The sequence below is a fragment of the Nicotiana tabacum genome, chromosome 14 (assembly GCF_000715075.1).
Source record: "Nicotiana tabacum cultivar K326 chromosome 14, ASM71507v2, whole genome shotgun sequence".
Taxonomy (NCBI): Eukaryota; Viridiplantae; Streptophyta; class Magnoliopsida; order Solanales; family Solanaceae; genus Nicotiana; species Nicotiana tabacum.
Window position 1 is genome coordinate 19567392 of NC_134093.1, and position 19996 is coordinate 19587387.

General features: G+C 32.5%; 2 protein-coding genes across 7 annotated transcripts; both read right to left on the bottom strand.

The window, feature by feature from the left end:
* Positions 1-544: 544 nt before the first annotated feature.
* On the bottom strand, positions 545-4642 carry LOC107769883 (uncharacterized). Of its 5 annotated transcripts, XM_075229390.1 has the most exons (5): positions 4177-4438; positions 3911-4056; positions 3295-3575; positions 1276-3062; positions 545-1081 (listed from the first exon to the last, which is right to left on the bottom strand). In XM_075229390.1, exons 4-5 carry the CDS (start codon positions 2917-2919, stop codon positions 917-919), a joined length of 1809 nt encoding a protein of 602 aa, XP_075085491.1. In that variant the 5' UTR covers positions 2920-3062; positions 3295-3575; positions 3911-4056; positions 4177-4438; the 3' UTR covers positions 545-916. The 5 variants fall into 5 exon arrangements, with proteins under 5 accessions (XP_075085491.1, XP_016444622.1, XP_016444621.1 ...); XM_016589136.2 differs by lacking the exon at positions 3295-3575 and having other exon boundaries at positions 4177-4642; XM_016589135.2 differs by lacking the exon at positions 3295-3575 and having other exon boundaries at positions 4183-4438.
* A 9304-nt stretch (positions 4643-13946) lies between these two features.
* Positions 13947-18169, bottom strand: LOC107769890 (uncharacterized). Of its 2 annotated transcripts, XM_016589148.2 has the most exons (5): positions 18018-18169; positions 15970-16794; positions 15682-15870; positions 14922-15283; positions 13947-14262 (listed from the first exon to the last, which is right to left on the bottom strand). In XM_016589148.2, the coding sequence occupies exons 1-4, from the start codon at positions 18060-18062 to the stop codon at positions 14978-14980; spliced, it is 1365 nt and encodes a 454-aa protein (XP_016444634.2). In that variant the 5' UTR covers positions 18063-18169; the 3' UTR covers positions 13947-14262; positions 14922-14977. The 2 variants fall into 2 exon arrangements, with proteins under 2 accessions (XP_016444634.2, XP_016444632.2); XM_016589146.2 differs by lacking the exon at positions 18018-18169 and having other exon boundaries at positions 15970-17523.
* Positions 18170-19996: the final 1827 nt, after the last annotated feature.

Below are 19996 nucleotides of genomic sequence, written 5' to 3' on the forward strand. Positions count from 1 at the left end.
TTTTTTTATCCGTATTAAATATAAGTCGTGCCGAATAATTTTCGACCCGCCCATATCCGACTCGACCTGCAAGTTTGCCACTCATAGCAGAAATAAACTGAGGGTCTCAGTTAGAGGTAGAACTTGCCAGCATGATTAGCACAAATAAGTTTGCATGATTGAGATCCCGTTTGGATGGACTAATTTTAAGTGACTTTTAAGCCATAAGTTAGGAATTATAACTTTTGGCGTGTTTTTGTCATTTTAGCTTAAAAATAAATACTTAAAAGTATTTTTTTACTTTTATATAAACATTACAAAATGGGCTTAAAAGCACTCCAATCCAAACGGATTCTGAGTTTAACATTGACACTCAGTATGTGATCTTATTTATTTTTTTTTTATTTTTTTATTTTTTGGGGTGGGGGGGGGGGGGGGCGCTCTAATTTCCATGAAACTTTGCTTACCAAACTAATAATACGACTAAAGAATGGCAAGGAAGATGACAATTTTGAAAATTGGAAAGGAAAGCCAAAGTCCTACATACAATCAAGGGTAGACGAGATTGAAAATGAAACATAACTAAAGTTTCAATTGATACCTGAAAATTGCATTAAAGACTAAAGGAACAAACCAATCAAAACTGAATATGTTTCAATCACTTAATCAACTGTTACAGTACAAAAGGATTCCCCCATCCCATTGACAATTTATACACTGACTACTGCTTCTAAAGTGTATCATTCATTACAGTAACAAAATAATAACTTGAGCTAACGAATTTCCTATCTAATAATCTGCCTGCTAAGATAAATAAATATAACATGAAAGAAAATCAGATGTTATATCTTTGAACCATTTCTAGCAGTCAATTTGTCTGACTTCATTTTAAAGTAGAAAACTATAACAACACATATCATCCTTTGGTTCACTTACTTCACTTCCTGTACAGTTTCGGTCGTAGGAAAGGACTATGTCTATGAATGAAAGCGGCAGCTATGGCAAACGACTGCAAAGCTGATAGAGTGGAATGAAAATGGATGTAATACAAACCATCGTGGATGTTCGCCATTTTCATGACTGGTGCACTTTGTTTTGAACCCTACAAAATCGACAAAGAAGAAAAGATTAGCTAGTGACATCTTGATGATCCACTTATTTAAATGCACAGTTGCTTGATGAGCGACGTAGAGAATAAAAACTTTTAATTCGATCGCAAGACAGCTTTAGCAGAAACTAGAAATGAGAGTGAAGAGGAAATATTAAAGTGCACATGCCAAAGGTGAAAGGGCTGACCTGTATATAGAGATCAAAAGTTTGACATTCTCCAGATGTAATTTGTGATGAAGCTTCAGCTCCAGTTTTTAGCACTGTGAGGGGGCATCCGACATCCCAGCCTCCACAATCACAATGCCCACCGGAGCTCCACCGCTCCAACAGGCTTGATGGCCCAGCATTTCTGCTTCTCGGTCCACCATGAAAACCGGAAGGAACTATAACATCCATGCTTGTTGAGCATTCACTGGTGCCACGCGTACAACACTCCACTGGCGTCCCAGGAGTTGCAGTTTTACTTCCAGTCGGGGGTTTCTTGAGAAACTTCAAACCCCAGCCACCCGTCTCTGCCTCCTTAGAGCTGTCATAAATACAATCTCTCGTAACAATGGCAGCCAACTCGAAATTTGGCGGAATTTGTTGATCTAAAAGAGCGTTGCCGCATGAATAGTAATCATCATACATATCTATGGATGGCATCCAACAAGAATCTTCAAGAATGGCACTTGTTCCCCCGAACTTGGACAAGCTTCTCTGCTTGTAAGACTGACTAGTCCTGAACACATCGGTTACTTTCTTTGCCAATCTTTTGTTTTTCCTGAGGACATGACTTGTTTGTATCTCATCCATATATTCATCCATTGAACCAAACACAACAAATCGGGTTTCCATAAGCTCCGACTTGGTTGAGCCAAGGGTAACTGAAGTTGACACCGTCATTTTACCTATAAGATGTGATTCCCTTGCAGAGAAGGCACGTTCCTTTTTACCTCCTTGTCGTGAATGAAATGTGTAAACATAATCCAGAAACTTATCATCAGGTGAGTCAATCTTCAGCAAATCAGCTGTATAAACATCCTTTGTACCATCTACGGAAAAGACATAATGTGGTAAACCGTTTTTCCATCTCCTCTGGAGCATTCCTTGAGAAATAGGGGCAGCTGCCGAAAGAAAAGATTGGTCTGAGCATGTCGAAGTTGTACTAGATACAGAAAGAGCCCTTCTGTGATATTCCGGAACTGTCATCTCCTTCTGTTGCTTCTCCAATGAACTGACACTAAAACCACCGGGAGAGCTCATGAAATCAGAAAACACTACTTCTTCACTATCATGTATATTTTCCTTCCCAGAATCAACAGTACAGTTTACGGAGCCCAATTGGTTAAGTAAAGGACTGTTTAAAATGTTCAGCATACTCTTACTACCAGTTATTGCACCTAGAATCCACTCTCCAGAAGAGTCCGCGACATAGCTCTCAGCCCCCGCAGCTTGAGGACATTCAATCGCCAGATTGCCATTAGCGCAGATATTCTCATTGCTAATCTCTCTTGAACCTAGACTCTTTGATAAATTTTGCATTTTTGAAGAGAAATTGCATGTGTCTACTCTTAAGGAATGGATATGTATCAATTCAAGGCAGCGAAGGAAGTATCTTTCATCGAAACTTATTATATGCTTCGGAAGCTTATTTTGTAAGCCAAGAGAAGTATGAAAGAACAACTTCTGAGTGCAGTTTTCAGTAAAATGTGGATTTCCAAGTCTAAGTAGGTGGTATGGTTCCGACTCTTTTATTGACAAACTTTTTTCCTCTGCTTGTTCTTCCTTGTTCACAAAGTGCGATAAACCTTCTCTATTAGAAGGTTTGTCCATGTTTCGGTTTTCCATATTCCACCTCCAAGATGGTTAAACATTAGAAGGCAGATAAATGAACTTTATTCTTTCACCTTCCACTGTGTAAATAAGGTTATACAAACAAACCAAAATCCACCAGCTTTTGTAACACTCCAATTCGAATTTCGGGAAATATCCTGAAATCAAATGGAACAAATAGTTTATGCAAAATCATTTTTAGGCATGAATCAGGGGGAAAAAAATATTTGCCAATTAAATAACTACAAAGATTAAAACTTGATCAAATAATGAGTTACAACCCTGTATACAGAATAAGTCTCAGACTTGATAACAGCTGAAATAGAGAAAATGATCATATCTTTGACAGAGACAAATGAGTTTTGAGACTTCAAAAACAGAAATCTATACCATAGAGATATATTAGAACTTCTAGAAAAATCTTGAGGTGCAAGTTCTTTGCTCTTCCCAATAGCTGGAAGAGACACAAACAGTTGATGCAAAAGAATTTTTAGGCATGAACCAAAAGAAACAATTCGAAGCATCCCGCGTTTATGCAGGGTCCGGGAAGGGCCGCACCCAAAGGGATGTGACGTAGCCAGTCGGCCCTAATGCAAGCAACAGTGGCTGATTCCACGCTCAAACCCGAGACCGTCAAACGGAGACAACTTTACCGTTACTCCAAAGCTCTCCTTCAACCAGAAGAAACAATCTTTACCAATAATTACTCCAAAGATTGAAACTTGACCAAATAATGAGTTACAACACACTGTGTAAAATCTTGTGGTGCATTTGTACAAACAGTGAAACAAACAGAATTAAAGAAGAATGAACATTGTTATATTTCTCATAGGGTTCAAGCAGATCCTAATTGCATTTCAAGAACCAAAAAAAGCCAATATAAACAACTGCAACAAATTGCAAAGGAATGCAAACATAAAAACATGTCAAGCCAAACAGTCCAACAAACAGTAAGCAAAAGTACAAAACATCATAAGTAAAAATCAAAGCTTGACATCCAACTCACCTCCAAAAAATTGAAACCCCACTTCAAATTCACCACCAAGATCAAAGCTTTAGGTTCCAATCTTGTTTAGAAACAGCTAACACCCAATAAAGAAAACTTAATTGCTAGTCAATTTCAAGCCAACCCACAAAAGTGATAAACTGCAACTAAAACAAAGATAAGATTGCAACATTAGTCCCCTCAAAAGTCAATTTTAAAACAGGAGGAGAGAAAAGAAAAAAAGCAAGAAAGTTTGGCTAATAAAGAAAAAATATATAATTACTTACTCTTACCAAGTATAGCACATGGAACAAAGCTCCACCACCACTTTCATTTCCAACTACAAATACTAACTGTTTTTAGACAAACCATAGTTCTAGAAGAAGAAGCCAAATTAAACACATAAATATGAAGAAAAGGTAAAAATATAAGTTAAAACAAACGCGTAAGCCACGTTCATTTTATTTTTTTTGTGCGGGGAAAAATTAGGCAAATATAGTGTATAGATCACTATCTAGAAAAATAATAATGGTGGGGTCCAAGATTTGCTGAAATCTTGCATTTTCAAGGTCCAATCTATGGAGTAACCCTCTTAACCCCAGTACCCCACTACCCCACATGTATAGACTTGTGAAAACACGAAAGTGACATACAGAAAATATGTATGTATAGGTGGAGAGAGAGTGTTGAGAGTCTAAAGAGAGAAAAAAGCAACAAAAGAAAGTGTTAGCTGGTCCGCACAATAGATCAGTCAGTGCTAGACTATTTGGCAACTTGCCACTATATGTCATGGCAATAACCAATTTTTCCCTAAAAAAAGAAAAACCAATTTCCAACCCCACCCCCTCTTGTTCTTTGGAATTTATTTTTATATTGGTAGAAATAATGTGGAATATTGCTAAACAAATTAAATTTATTCGAATTGGGTCAAGAAAAACAGGTCATTTCTTGCTGGAATTAATAAATTCACGAGACAAAAATTTGGGATAATTTGGGCCAAGAAAAGAAATTCATTATGCTAGAATTAAGTTCACCAAAGAAATTATAGTGACTAAACCTTCATGAGTCATGAGCCGCTAAATAATTTTGTGTTGCATGCTCAAGATAAATAAATAAATAAATATATATATTTATTTTATTTTTTAAAATTTGAAGATTCGCTCAGTTTAACTCTAATTAGAACATGTAAGGGGTGGTTTGATATGATGGATAAACTAAAAAAAAATTGGGACAAAAATTTAGTATCGTCTTATTTTTTATTTGGTTACTAATCCTGAAATAAGTATATATACATGATTAAAAATAGTATTGGGATAACTTATACTTGCCAGAGGGTGGAATAGTAATCTCAGGATAAGTTATTCACGGATAAAGTAGTAAAATTGATAATCTTATGATTAATACAACATACCAAATAATCGATAAGAAATAATACCAGGATAACTAATAATATCAAGACATGGCCATTGATAGGAAGATGTAGAGGTCGAGCATTAGGGTTGAAGGTTAGTAGGTAGTCGAGCGGTTTACTACTCTGTGCCGGGTTTGGGGCTAGTCTGATAGTGTCTTGACTTAGACTGCTAGTAGTACATGTTGTTTTCATACTAGTTTTCTGCTCCAATTTCCTACTATCTTGCCATTTTTACTGGATACTATTATTGCCTTTTTTATCTATTTTTCTGATCGGCTGTAGGTACTATCTTTATCACCTTTGTTATTGTTACTGTTTATTGTTTCTCTTCATCTTCTTGAGCCGATGGTCTTTCGGAAACAGTCTCTCTACCCTTAGGGTAGGGGTAAAGTTTGCGTATACATTACCTTACATAGACCATACTTGTGAAATTATACTGGATTGTTATTGTTATTATTATATAACTATTCTCGACATAATTATATTAATCTTAACATAACTGATCTTCAAATCAAACGACCCCTAAGTATTCAAGTTTCATTGTCACGATTTTAGAAAATAAAATAAAATGTTTACATGTAAGAGGGCGTGTTGCAGATTTAAAATAAATGCATTGAAATATTTACTTTCTAAAAATATAAATTATTATGAGACGATTCAAACAATTACTAATTCTACAAATATGCCACCACCCAAATGCAAGAAAACAAAAATGATCCTATAAAAAAACATATATACCTAACAACCTTGAATCTTGATACCTTTACCCATGACTTTTGTCCAAACATGTGACTTATGTAATCTTGTATAAGATATTATTAATAGAATATTGCTGACTTAGATCGCGTAGGAGGTAGGACAAAAGTTTTGGAGGTGTTATGTTTCAAACATGTTTTTGAAATTAATGTTTATAGATATTGGAAATGTTCTTTTGTGAAATTAATGTTTGGTGGTAGATTGACTGTGAAATTATTAAACATTGTCATGTTGCAAATTATTAAATATTGTCATGTTGTAGCTATTTTTTAGTTGTCTTATTGTTTATTTATTTTCTCTGCGGCGCGAAAAGCTCAATAGATTTTGAAAACTTGTTGGTGAATTTGGAGTTAAAAAAATTATAAAACATCAGCTAAAAGAAAGAAAAGGGGAAAATTTATCTTTTTCTTAAAAAGTGTTTAGATAGAAAAGAATAATACTTAAATGGCCTTTTAAACTTAAGATTAGAGTTTTGGAACAATTGACTTTTTATATACTTCCAAAAAGGAAACTGTTTCAACATAACTAGACCTATGGTGGAAATTCAAACTTCACGATGATTGATTACAAATAGTTTTATGAAATGAAGAAAAATATATTATCTCATTGATATTGTGAACTATATTATAATGTTTTGTTAGAAGGACAAGTTATGAAATATTGAAATGTAAGACTTTGATTACATTGAACAAAGTGAACTGCTTAAGTCCATCTTCTTAAGCTAGACATGATGTTAAAAGTTGTCTCAAAGGAAAATATTTTTACAAGGTTTGGAACTCATATAGTAACTATTACTGATCAAAATTGCGCTTCATGAACAAATAATAAATATAACGTCATCTTCTAGCTAAAAAAAATAAACTTATATTCATAACGAAAAAAAGTTTTTTTGGAGTGACAATTTATCCAAGCGATAATAGAAGACATGAAAATAAATTTTACTATTAGAAAGTATAGCCATATAATTAGTGGTCAAACTTGTTCATGTGTTGTCTGAAATTGAGTAACTTTATTTTCATTAGACTTTTGATCTAATATTAACTAATGAAATTTCAACTTGAGGATAATTTTAAACGATAATCAAAAGTTTAAGGGGTAAAGTTGGATTTTCTCTATAAAAAAATTGAATACGTAGAAATCTAATATCCATTTCACGCAAAAATTCATTAATAACAAAGGCAACTATGAGAAGACTTGCTAATGACATATGTATGAATGGACCAAGAATGTTACACAAGATAAAATTGACCCTTAATATTCTAACACTAGACTTGTAACTCGAGGGCGCTCTTTATCTACCCTAGTATTGCCATAAATTAGAAACATTGACAACAACAATTAAATCTCTATGACAGTTCGGTTGTTTCAATATTTTTTGGCTGTTATAGTGAAGTACTTTTATTAAAGATATATATTACTCCATCTGTTTCAATTTAAATGATACAATTTCCTTATTAGTCATACCCAAAAAGAATTATACAATTCTATAATTGGAAATAATTTAACTTTAAACTCTTTATTTTATCCATTTTACCCTTAATGAAAAGCTTTTATTACCACACAAATGTCAAGGCCCCACAAAATTTTTACCCCTTAAGCTTTTAAGACCACAAGTTTCAAAAAAAAATCATTAAACTACGTGCTGAGTCAAACTACATCATCTAAATTGAAATGAGGGGAGTATAACATAACATGACAAATTAGTTCCAAAGAAAACTTGGCCATTATAGTAAAGTGTTATTGTAGAGAATAGTTGTTATAGAGATATTAGACTATATTTTCCTATTAAATTATACATACCATACTTATTGTTGGGCTAAACTAGCCCAAATGCACTCTTAACATAGTGTGATATTGTCCGATTTGGGCCAAGCCCGTACGATTTTTCCTATAAGCCAAAAGGCCTCACACTATTAAGAGATCCCTACACCTTATATGTCGACTCTCGATCTTTTCAGCTACCAATGTGGGACTTTTTTCGCACACCAACAATCTCCCCCTTGAACTAAGTTTCACTTGGCTCACTACCACAATTCACATGTCTATTTCCGAGATTCACTGTGTTCCACCCCACATTGTTAGAGTATTATGGCAAATGAAGCTCGCAACTAGCTTCTTCTTGTGTGCGCGTCTCCAAACCGCGTCTCACGGTATCACTTTGCCATTTTCATACTTGTCACGCCGAACTTGGACTCTAATACTAGATGTTGGGCTAAACTAGCCCAAATACACTCTTAACGTGGTGTGATATTGTCCGCTTTGGGCCAAACTCGCACAGTTTCCCCCCAAAAATGCCTCACACCATTAAGAGATCTCCACACATTATATGTAGACTCCCAATCTTTCTAGCTACCAATGTGGGACTTTGTTCGCATACCAACACTTATCATTAGGGGTGTACATAGGCCAGGTTAGTTCGGGTTTTTCAATTATCAAACCAATCTAATTATCTCAGATTTTTAATCTATAAACCAAATCAAACCAACAAAAGTCGAGTTTTCTCGTATTTTTCTGTTTTCTCGGATTTTTCAGATTTTTTCTGACAAAATCTTCATAGCATAAAATATATAATTTGTGTTCTAATATTTCTTAGGTCCTAGTAGGATAAAATTATATAAGATGTTACCCAATAAAATAATACAAACTAATGTGAGGTGATCATGATTATACTAAAATACTCAACAAATGCATAAAATAAATATTGCTAATTAATAAGCCATAATAAAAATAAACATAATCTAAAAGTACTAAGTCATGCTAAAATAAGTACGATTAATAAGTACTAAGTATTGATTACATGACTAAATAATATTAAAAGTAAGTTATGCATTTTCACTATCTAAACCAATGCAAAAAAATAAAAAATAAAAAAAATCCAATACTATTGTAATTTCTAGTATTGATTGAATTTTTTTTTTGTTAGCATTAGTATTGATTTGATTTTGCTTTGAGCTTTATTTAAGTTACTAACTTTTATGGGCTATAAAAATAATTCAAAAGTTCTAAATCCAAGCTTGAAATAATACACTAAAAGAGAGAACTATGAAAAAATTTAAAAAATATTTATAAATTATATTATAATTATTATTTTTATGTATAAAATAATATTAAAACTTGTATACATGTAATGTCAGGTTGATTTGGTTTCGGTTTGATTTTTTTTAGTTAAAACCAAACCAAATCAATTATGGTCGTTTTTTTTTTCTAACACCAAATCAAATCAAACCAAACCATAGTTGATTTTTTTCTCTCGATTTAACTCGGATTATCGGTTTGGTGCGTTTTGTCGGTTTTTTTTCTACGGCCCTACTTATCATATTTAATTATTCACGGTACGGAGTCCAAATCAGAAAACGTTCTTTCTGTTATGCATTAACACCTAGACAACTCTTAAGATGGTGCTTCCACATGGTAATCCATTAATTCACTTAATGGAGTGAAGAATATGTTGCTTTCTACTGAAATGACTTCATTGCTCTCTTGTGATTGTGCGGTTTGCAAAAATTTCGACTTTGCAAATGATGAATTAATCCATTTATAACACTCTGTATCTCATATGCCTTGTTTCAAGTGGGGTTAAGCATTTGTTATAATTGTCATTCGAACTTAAAGTTTGAAGTGATAAAAGTATTACGGAAGACGTTAATGTAAAAAAAGACTATTATTTAAAAATGGAGGTGCGATCATACAAAATTAGACAATATTAAAAATAACCGTATTCATCAAAAGGTGTAAGTAGCCCGTATTGAGAATAAAATGATGGAAAGTCGCTTAAGATGGTTTGGTCATATTCTACGTCGACCTATAGATACACCAATTCATAGGTATGAAACTATGTTGAATGAATGTATTCAAAGAGGACGAGGTAGACTTAAAATCACATAGAAAGAAGTTGTCTCGAAAAATCTACAAACTCTTAGATCTCAATGTAGATTTAACTAAAGATAAGGCATAATGGAGAAATTTTATATATATATATATATATGTGTGTGTGTGTGAGAGAGAGAGAGAGAGAGTGAGAGAGAGATATTTACTAGTTGTTGGGAATAGATTTTAGTCTTGTCACATAACTTTTCAAAATAATTATTATTACAATACTTATATATTGTTAACACATTTTCACTATATTTTATTTGTTTAAAATACTAGTGGGAAAAGTTTGTATTTAAAGCCTCTATTATTTTTTATGGTATTCGATATATGCTTTGAGGTCCGACTAATCTGGATTGGTGTTGTAAAGTTTTACTTTATGGATAAAATATTTTTTATCAAATACGACTTTATATCCAAGGCTCGAACCCGAAATATATCTAATTAAAAATGAAATAATATTTGTTATTTTACCACCAACTTTTGATGGTGTTCTAAAGCCACTATTAGACCATTATAAAGGTGAGGAAATCTCAGCAAATATGTGGACAGTAAAACAACGTATTTCATTAAAATATTTACTATATAGTATCTCTGCACCATCTTTCAAATTTGAAATTCAAATTCATAAAATGGACATGAATCCAAAATATGCTCCAATAATTGTGACACTAGAAGGTGCATATTATTTCTTTATAAAAACAGCATCCCATGGATTCAGAATTTAAAAGTTCAAATTCAAGACATAAATACAAAATGAACACTCAATCTGCTCAAATAATTGAAACACACCGTATAAAATCTGCTTTTCTTTTCAGATACAAAGTCAAATTAAGCTCCCAAAAAAAAATATTGTTTTTCTAACAAAATGTATACAACAACAACAACAACCCAGTATAATCTCACTAGTGGAGTCTGGGGAGAGTAGTGTGTACGCAGACTTTACCCCTACTCTGGGGTAGAGAGGCTGTTTCCAAATGACCCTCGGTATCCTTCCCTCCAAGAACTCCCCACCTTGCTCTTGGGGTGACTCGAACTCACAACCTCTTGGTTGGAAGTGGAGGGTGTGCTTACCATCAGAGCAACCCACCCTGTCCAAACATAATTTCAACTTTCAAAAATTATTTTTTAATATAACTTTAAAAACTCTTTTTTCAAGTTTTTAACTAAATTTATGTCCAAAAGCTAGCTAAGTGTAGTTACTCTCTGAAAAAACGATTTGATTATATGCATAAAGTATATTAAAATAGCTCCATTTCGAAAACTCAAATTCAGGTTGTGGGACCAAATTCAAGAATCCACAAGGACAAATTTTGCAGTATTAATTCAATGAATCTGTTTGAAATCTTGATTGATAGAGAAAGACTTGTTTTTGTGTAAACTTAAAAACTATTTGGCCAACTAATCCTTGAGAAAAAATGATAAAGGGATTCCTTGTTGTTCATAAAGTCAAAATTTTGAATGAAAAACTTATACACTAACTATTTTAAGGTTGGTTTTGTCAAATGCTTTAGTCAAATAATTGCTATTAGTTTGTTGAATTCCAGATTATGTGGTAGGATAATATATAATTGGAATATGCTTCTCCTGATTTCTGCACAATACTTTGTGGACTTTGCTTAATTGGTTGAAGAGTTTAAGTAATTGGTCCAATTGATATATTAATTAATAATTATCTTTTCCACCAAAAAAGAATGGTCTTGTTAATTTATTTCCCTGTGGAAAAATTGAATAAGTGGGAAGTGTCATTGTGGAAGGTTGTAGTATACACGCCAGTATTTGCACCAAATCAAATATTAATCTTAATTGTAAAAATAAATTACTTAGCTTATTCTGAATTTAAACTTAATTACAGGTTAAAGCCAAATTCAAAATTTAAACTTAATGGAGTATAAAGGTTCTTAGACTGCACTTATACTTGTAAAATTGTGAATTTAAATTTTAATATTTATTAAAATTTTAATATTTTTTTACACAAATATTTATATTTCGTATTAAAAATATTGGATTCAAGAACATATTGCACAAAAAAAGGCATTCCCCTTTACAGGTTCCCTCGGGGCAATACATTTGCTATTCAACTTTAACGAGGGAGATGAAATTAATTCAAATTAAATTACTCTCTACCATGAAACCCTATATTGGAAAATTAAAAATACCAAGATAATAAAAATCATAATATAAATTTTATGTGACACGAATCTGAATTAGTTAGAGCTTCAAAACGAATATCATACATCAGGTAAAAAATCATAAAAATATATAATACACTCTCTTATTTAAAAAATAGTGAAATTCAACGTATGAGAATCCAAATATCTAACTATCGAAGTAACTTTGGATATCTATCTTCTATTTTTTCTATGTTACTAATATTTTTAAGAGAGCCTCAAATGGAATTTTCTACTGTCCCTCCAAGAAAAGGAAAAGTTTGTATTTTTTGATAATATCTAAGATGTACTTTATCCTTCTAGCTCAATTGTGTGGGTTTAAAATGCATAAAAAGGATTTGGCTCAATATATATTCACGTGAGTTTTGGAAGGTACATAACTTCATGTTATTCGAATTTTTTTGAGAGAAGATCTTCAAAATATGACTTTTTTTTTCTTTTTTTTTTATAGGGAAAATCCATTTTTGCTATTATTTTCCATTTTTTTCAAACAATATAACCTAGTTGGACAGTACGGACACCTAGTAAAGGGGTATTATTACTTTTAACCTGCGCCATAAACTATTTACATCTGGTAGCCGAAAAAGTGTATAAAATTTGTATATAACATACAGAATATATATATATATATATATATATATATATAAATTTTATATATTTTTTCGACTATTATTTTTATAGCGGCTATACAGTGTCATTTCCCCCCTAGGAAATGATGTAAAATGGCCCAGCTTTCTGCCAAGTATTGGGCTTCTCATGTGTAGCCCAAAAAGATGGCCCAGCTTCCTACCTTGTCCAAGATTCAGATAGAAATGACACCAAATAGCCACTCTAAAGGACTGCTATTTAGAAAATAGTCAATGTATCCTGAATTTCAGTTTTTCTGATAAATTTTTCAGGACACAAATGTTTTGAATTATCCTGAAATTAAAATTTTTATTTTAAATTTTTAGTTAAAAATAAATGCCGGTTAATCCCTAAATAGCAGTCCTAAGAATGACTTTTTGTGTACTATACCATTTTCATTTATAAGCATTCTAAGAAGGACGTTTTTCATTTTAGAGAAGTGGTAATCATACTATTCTCTTCGTATAACTATCTTGCACATTTTGACTTTGAACAAAAAAAACGTGGAATGAGAATAGTAGGAGGAGCACAACGAACAATAGAAAAAGCTACAAAACTTCCACTTTTCTTCAATTAAGTATATTACAGTTTTTTTTAAAGCAGGAGAAAAAGTTTTTGAGAAATTTTCTTTTTTCAATCAAATGTCATTTAGAGAAATATTTTTTCAGTTTTTGCAAATACTATTAGTTAAAATTCTTTTTGCAAAAACTGAAGACGTATTTCGAAAATAAAAAAAGCATCCTTGTAACTTAATGCTTGAGAGAAGAGAATATAGTCACTAGATGAAAGTTTGACTGGTCGTATTCGCTGGTAAAGTTGCTACTTTACAGTTAAAAAGTTAAATGTACCAAGGAATCCCACAGTTTCTTCAGCCTTCTACGTAAAATTATTCTAAAAACAGGTCATTTGCGCCAAATGATAATTATATGCATATCTTTAATGCACATCTAGGACCTAATATTTACATAAATAGTCACTCGGATTCACTAGCTACATTTTCTAACAAATACACATAAAAATATATTGATTATAAACAGTTATACATATATTATACATAAGTTATAGTATATATATTAAGTGGTTGAACACGAGAGGCTACTTAGGTTAATTTTCTCCAATAAAATAAAAATATACTATATATTCATACATATGCCTAAAGCAACTATAGAGTTCCGACGTATTTTTTACTAAATTTGCTCAATTTGGTAAAACTTACCACACAAAACAAAAAGTATGACTTACAATAGCGACTTACAACAGCACAACATTTACAAAATTTACATGCCCTGACTTCAGGACATTGAGTGAACTATTACAACTTATTCTTTGTTTTCTTTATTGGTTTATAACTAATTAATATAGCCTATTGAAAATATAGTCCTGCAAAATTGTATATATAGTTGCAAGAACATATAAAAATAAAGTTGGAAGCTGATGAAATCCAAGTAGATTTTGAAGGTATTCACACCAATATTATGTGGAACTATACACAACGATTTCACCTCTTCTTCTTTCACCTCCATATGCAGTATTCTAGACTGAAATTAACAACAAAAAGGAGAAAATAACATAAGCAAACAATATGTTTTAAGAGTTTAACCTCTTTACACAGATATTATTGTAAAAAAACATATACTGTAAAGTCACCTAAAATTTACTATAGGTAACTACTATTCATAAAAACTAGGATTAGTAACTTGAAAAATAATGCAGATTACAACTACAATATGTTAAATAAAACTTTTACATTTTCAATGTATATTTAACTTACATATACTTTTTTTTATAAACTATCAATATATTTTAATTAATTGTAGCATGTAATATGTCTTATTTTTCTTTCTTGATTACTAACCCCCTTTTATTAAACGATTACCTGTAAATTATCCTTTAAATGCCAGATAGTATAAAAAAAAATGTAAAAGGAAAATTCTTTTAAGCTATGAAATTAGTATAGAAGTTAAACTTTTTTTTTAGGATATGTAATAGAAAGAAAGAAGAAGGGGACTCCGTGTGACCTACAGGTCACAGATTCGAGCCGTGGAAGCAGCCACTAATGCTTACATTAGGGTAAGCTGTCTACATCACCCCTTGGAGTACGGCCCTTCCCCGACCCTGTGTGAACTAATGCGGGATGCTTTGTGCACTGGGTTGGGCTGCCCTAATAGGAAGGAAGAAGAAACATCTAAATGGTTACCTGTTATATGCAGGAGAGGAGCTATAGCAGCAAATATTGCAGGGTTGTATAAGACTCTAGTGCATTTGACCGTCTGTACAATAGAGAGGTGTGCATATATCATAGGGACCAGTGGATATGTGACAAATATTGGAGTTGAAAATCCGGCCATTGTGAGTAACATTATTCTCATGAGTAGAAGCAGCAACCATATTTGGATCTTGATATATAATACTATTGAACTTTACATCTTGATCACTTGTGTCCTCTTCATGATTTCCATAAGAATTTGCTTTACTTGCAGCTTCCCCAAATTCATCATTTCTTGCAAATCTTCCCCTCACTCTTGGCCTGCTGTCTGCTAGTGTTTTTCTGCATGCATACTGCAGAATTTGGCTTCCAAAATCAAACTCAAGAAAAAATATTGCAGACGAGTTTAACTTTTATATCGTGATAGTATATAAGAATTTTTACACTATCAAATTATTCATACTATTCAATATGTAGGTAAAGTTGATATCATGTGACCAGGGGGTCACGTGTTCGAGCTGTGGAAACAGCCTCTTGCAGAAATGCAGGGTAAGACTGCATACAATAGACCTTTGTGGTCTGGCTCTTCTCCGGATCCCGCGCATATCGGGAACTTAGTGCACCGGGTTGCCTTTTTTTTTTTTAACTCAATATGTAGGTAACATACTACTCAACATATTAAAAATAATTAAAATTCTTTATACTGTGGATGTACACAAGTTAAATCTAAGTTATAAGAGGGGATATAGACCTTGATTTTCTTGCTGAAATTCCTCTCATTTCGTTTCTTCATGTATCTATGAATCTTCTCCCTCCTATCCTCAACTGAACACCTGCCAGTTTTATTATAGGAAGGATCTTCAAAGGTTGTAACTTCTGCAGCCAAAGGGTTAGAACAACCAACAGCACTAACCAAATGCTGACTCTCATTGCTGATTGCCTTCATTGGAAAAAATGGAAAAAAAAATTGTTTTTAACAAAAATCACTAAATAAAAGATAAATAAGTAACTAAGTTTCACTAAAAATTAAAATCAATACCTGAAGCTCAATAGAACAGTTATAGATCCTTGGCAAGGCATCAGGGCAGAAAATTCTACTATTCCCTTCTTGAAATTCCAATTCTTGATTTGGCAATTGGGATCCATAGAACAAAGCACTATTAGCAGCAGCAGCAAATATAGCTGAAGCTTCAGAAGGGATTATAGTGTTAAGATTTCCTTGAATGTAATTTCCTATAATAGGATCAAGAAGTGAACAAGAAGGAGATGAAGTAACGACGCGCATGTAAGGAGGAATAGAGGACAACGATTCCTCTTCGTAGAGATGGCCTAATGAAGATCCCATAAGAGGAACGATAGGAAAGTGATTTTGATGATACTGATGAGACAAGGGAACAGAAATAACATCTGTGACAGGGGAATGGTGATTGTTAAGAGGATTAACGTCGAATTGTTCGTCTTGTTGTTGAAGGAAATGGTCAGGGACAATGAAGTTTGTGGATGGTGTGATTGTGAAGTCTATAGAAGTAGCAATGTCATTCTCAATTTCCTCTTGAGTATCAAATATTATCGACAGACTGTTACTGTTGTTGTTGTTGTCGTCGTAATTGTTGCTATTGTTAGCTCTAGACGGGCTAACATTGGTTGTGCTGGTGGCTGCTCTGGTTGAGATTGTGATAGTGTCATCATTCTTTTCACTAGTGCTTTGGAATTTGTTTAGATCAAGATTTGGACTATAAGAGGACTGCTCATCATAGCAGCAGCCATTTGAACTAGAAGCAACTTCTGAATTTTGTATTTCTGGAAAAAATTCAGACTCACAAAAATTCAGAATTTGATCACTTAGGGGACTTGGCATCTCTTCCTGCAAAAATAAAACAAAAAAAATAATCAAATTCCCTGACCCCATAATAGCTTCAATTTCTATAACAAGAAAAAGACTTATTAGCAACATTTATTCTACTACCTTCTCATAGAATAGAATCATATTTGTTACGTATATTAGCTAAAAACCATCTTTTTTGTCATGCAAATTGCACGGAACTCGAGGAATGTCTAACACTTTCATGCGTTTACTTAAAGTTCTTGGCATCTAAATTGTACAAAAAGGAGATGAATTCTCAAGACGAGAGGATCATGTTAGTGAAAGCAATATTTCAAAACATGAAAATAGAGTAAAAGAATCCAAAGTTAGACAAGCAACTAATAGGAACTTTATGTAGCACTAAAAGCCTACTATGATAAGCATGTGACTTGTCTCTACAATTATAAGTTCCTTTCAATAAAGACTTCTTATAGAACATTAGAAACAGAATAATTTTTCATAGTTAAAGAACTTGAGTAATAAACTTGAAAAGATAAATATTCTATTGTAATCCAAAATGGGAAATGGAAAATGATAGGTTGGTCAGCCACCCTTTTGAGATAGAAAAAATCTTTAAAAGAAAAAAAAACATTAAAAATGATTAAATCTGCTTAGTCATAAAACCTTCTAGTAATACTTTTATGATAATTAATGAATGAAAAATCTAGCAAAAGCTTAGTAGAACATTTGAATACCAAAAACATATAGAGTAAATTTTTCATCACCATGCATGCAAACAGTATGAATGAAAAAATGAAAGCAACAACATGAAGATAAATTGTTAAAAGAAAAGATTAAATTTACAAATAAACACAATTAAGACAAAGAAAAGGTAGTTAGTATGATCTAATTCAAGATCTTGAAAAATATTAAAGAGGAAAAGTAGGATAATAAGAGAAATAGAGAAAAAATAATATTCAACTCTCAAGAAACCATTTCTATGAAAAACTTGAATCCTGTTTGTACGTGTAAAAACCTATAGGAAATCAACATAACTTGTTAACAGTTTTTTTGAAACAAAAAAAAGCTTTATTTTAGCTAAAAAGGAACTATATATGGGATAAATAAGCAGTATACATAAGAAAGTTGATGTTCTTGAGGATGAAGCATCATGTCCTGCAACATTTTTTTTTTTTTTTTATATTAATTTCTTAAGCTTGAATATTTACACTGAAAAAATATAACTAAACAAAGAAACCTGTGATTACCACCTTTTGTGTTACCTTAATGAAACTCATGTTTGTAACCAAGGGAAGAGAGAAATCCATGCAAGAAAAATAGGATGGTTTTTTTTAGACTGGAAAATAGAGAGAAAATTGGATTATGAAAATAAAGAAGACGGCTTATGTAACTTTGTTTTGGGGGGATTATAACATGAAAAAGTTGGGGGTTGGTCGAAATGGAAATACAAAGGTACGTTAGTTATATAGGTTCATGGATTGACCGTACATTCGAGTCAAACCGAGGTTGTCGGTGGGCCACTCAGTTTTTGGAACATTTCATGGTTTTGTGACACGTGGAAGGATGTCTATCTGGCATTTTGATTTTCTTTTTATTTTTGCAATGCTAAATGCGAAAGATAAAATCATAAAAGACCCAACCTGGTACAGTTCTAGTATTTAAAAAAGGGATCGGACTTGCTTCGCAACATTATCTTGCCAAATAGTAGATTTTTTAGCTATTGAACTGTTATTACACGAATGGGAAAATCGCCGGCGTATTTGAGTACAAAATTTATCTTTAAGTTTTACCTTATTCTGATCGTTCAGAGGAAGATCGAGAGATCGTTGAATGGAATTCCTCCGTTTCTTTCTGAGGTGCTGACCTATCAAAATGATTGACATATGAAATATGACAATGACAACGACACCTCGAAATGAGATAACATGCATGTTTCCTTATACCTCACTTTTGCACCAAGCAAATTCATGTAAAACATATGTTTGCATTCCACTTAACTATAATTAAGTGATGTGTATATGCAATTTAATTAATTTGTGACTGATCTAATGGTTAAACTAGTGATTTGATGTGAATACTAGGTGTGTATAAGTATTTTTCAAAACAGAATTATTGGACAGTTTGATGAGTTGATTAGCTAATTAATATGCTTAAATTGTGTTGACCTATCGAATTTCTGAGTTTTTTCAGTCAAAGACATCGAGAAGTCACTAAGCAAGACTATCCAAATTCGAAATAAGCAGCTCTTTAGAGAGAAATTTATTGTTACTTTATATAAAAAAGGTCAGTTTTATTCCACAATAATTTAGTCGTGTGTGTGTTAATACTATTTGCCTACTTTTGTAAAAGATGGCTTTTGGAATAAACGTTTGTGAAAGCGATACCAATTCCTAGTTTGGATATGTAATTTAGCATTAGCTGAGTGCATGCTTTTCGAATATTTCTTCAATTTTAGATGTAGGTGCTTTTGGTACAGTGGAAGTTCTAATATTACTGTACTAACTACCAAAAAGTGGCTACATTAGTAAACATTATAAGCAAGGGACAAGAAACTGAAAGCACTTTAAAACGCAAATCCTAATACGTATAATTCACCTATTAGTAAGAATCTTCATCCTATGCATGGTTGATTAAAGAAAATACTAACTGTACTAACTCCTAAAAGTGGCTACAAAAGTAATAAACATTATAAAAAGGGGGGAAAAGAAACTAAAAGCACTTTAAAACACAAATCCTAGTACGTGTAATTCACCTTTTGGTAAGAATCTTCATCCTATGCATGTTGATTAACGAAAATACTTATTTAACTATATGATCAATTATTTGGAAAGAGAAAATAGGTACAAACGAGTAATATGATTTTGTTTACCTGTTTAATGTCCGATACCTATATTAGAATCTGATTATTCTGAATTCGTGCCATGTAAGGTCCATTTAGGGGACACTCTCTATTAATACTTTTTTCAATCTCAAGGCTCGAACACGAAAATTTTAATTGAAAATGGAGAGTTTGTCACGCCCTAACCTCGGGGAGCGCGACCGGATCTCAACCGAGTGAACCCGGTCGAACAAGCCTATTAAACCTTTCCTACCCGACTCATTCATAATCCAAAAAGGGATCGCATCACCATTTGTAAAACAGGCGAGAGATCAGTTATATAAATATATAAACGTTGCTAGTTCATTTTTTTCTTATATACATTATGTCATAGTTGAGTTTTCAAAATACAACTCGATCCAA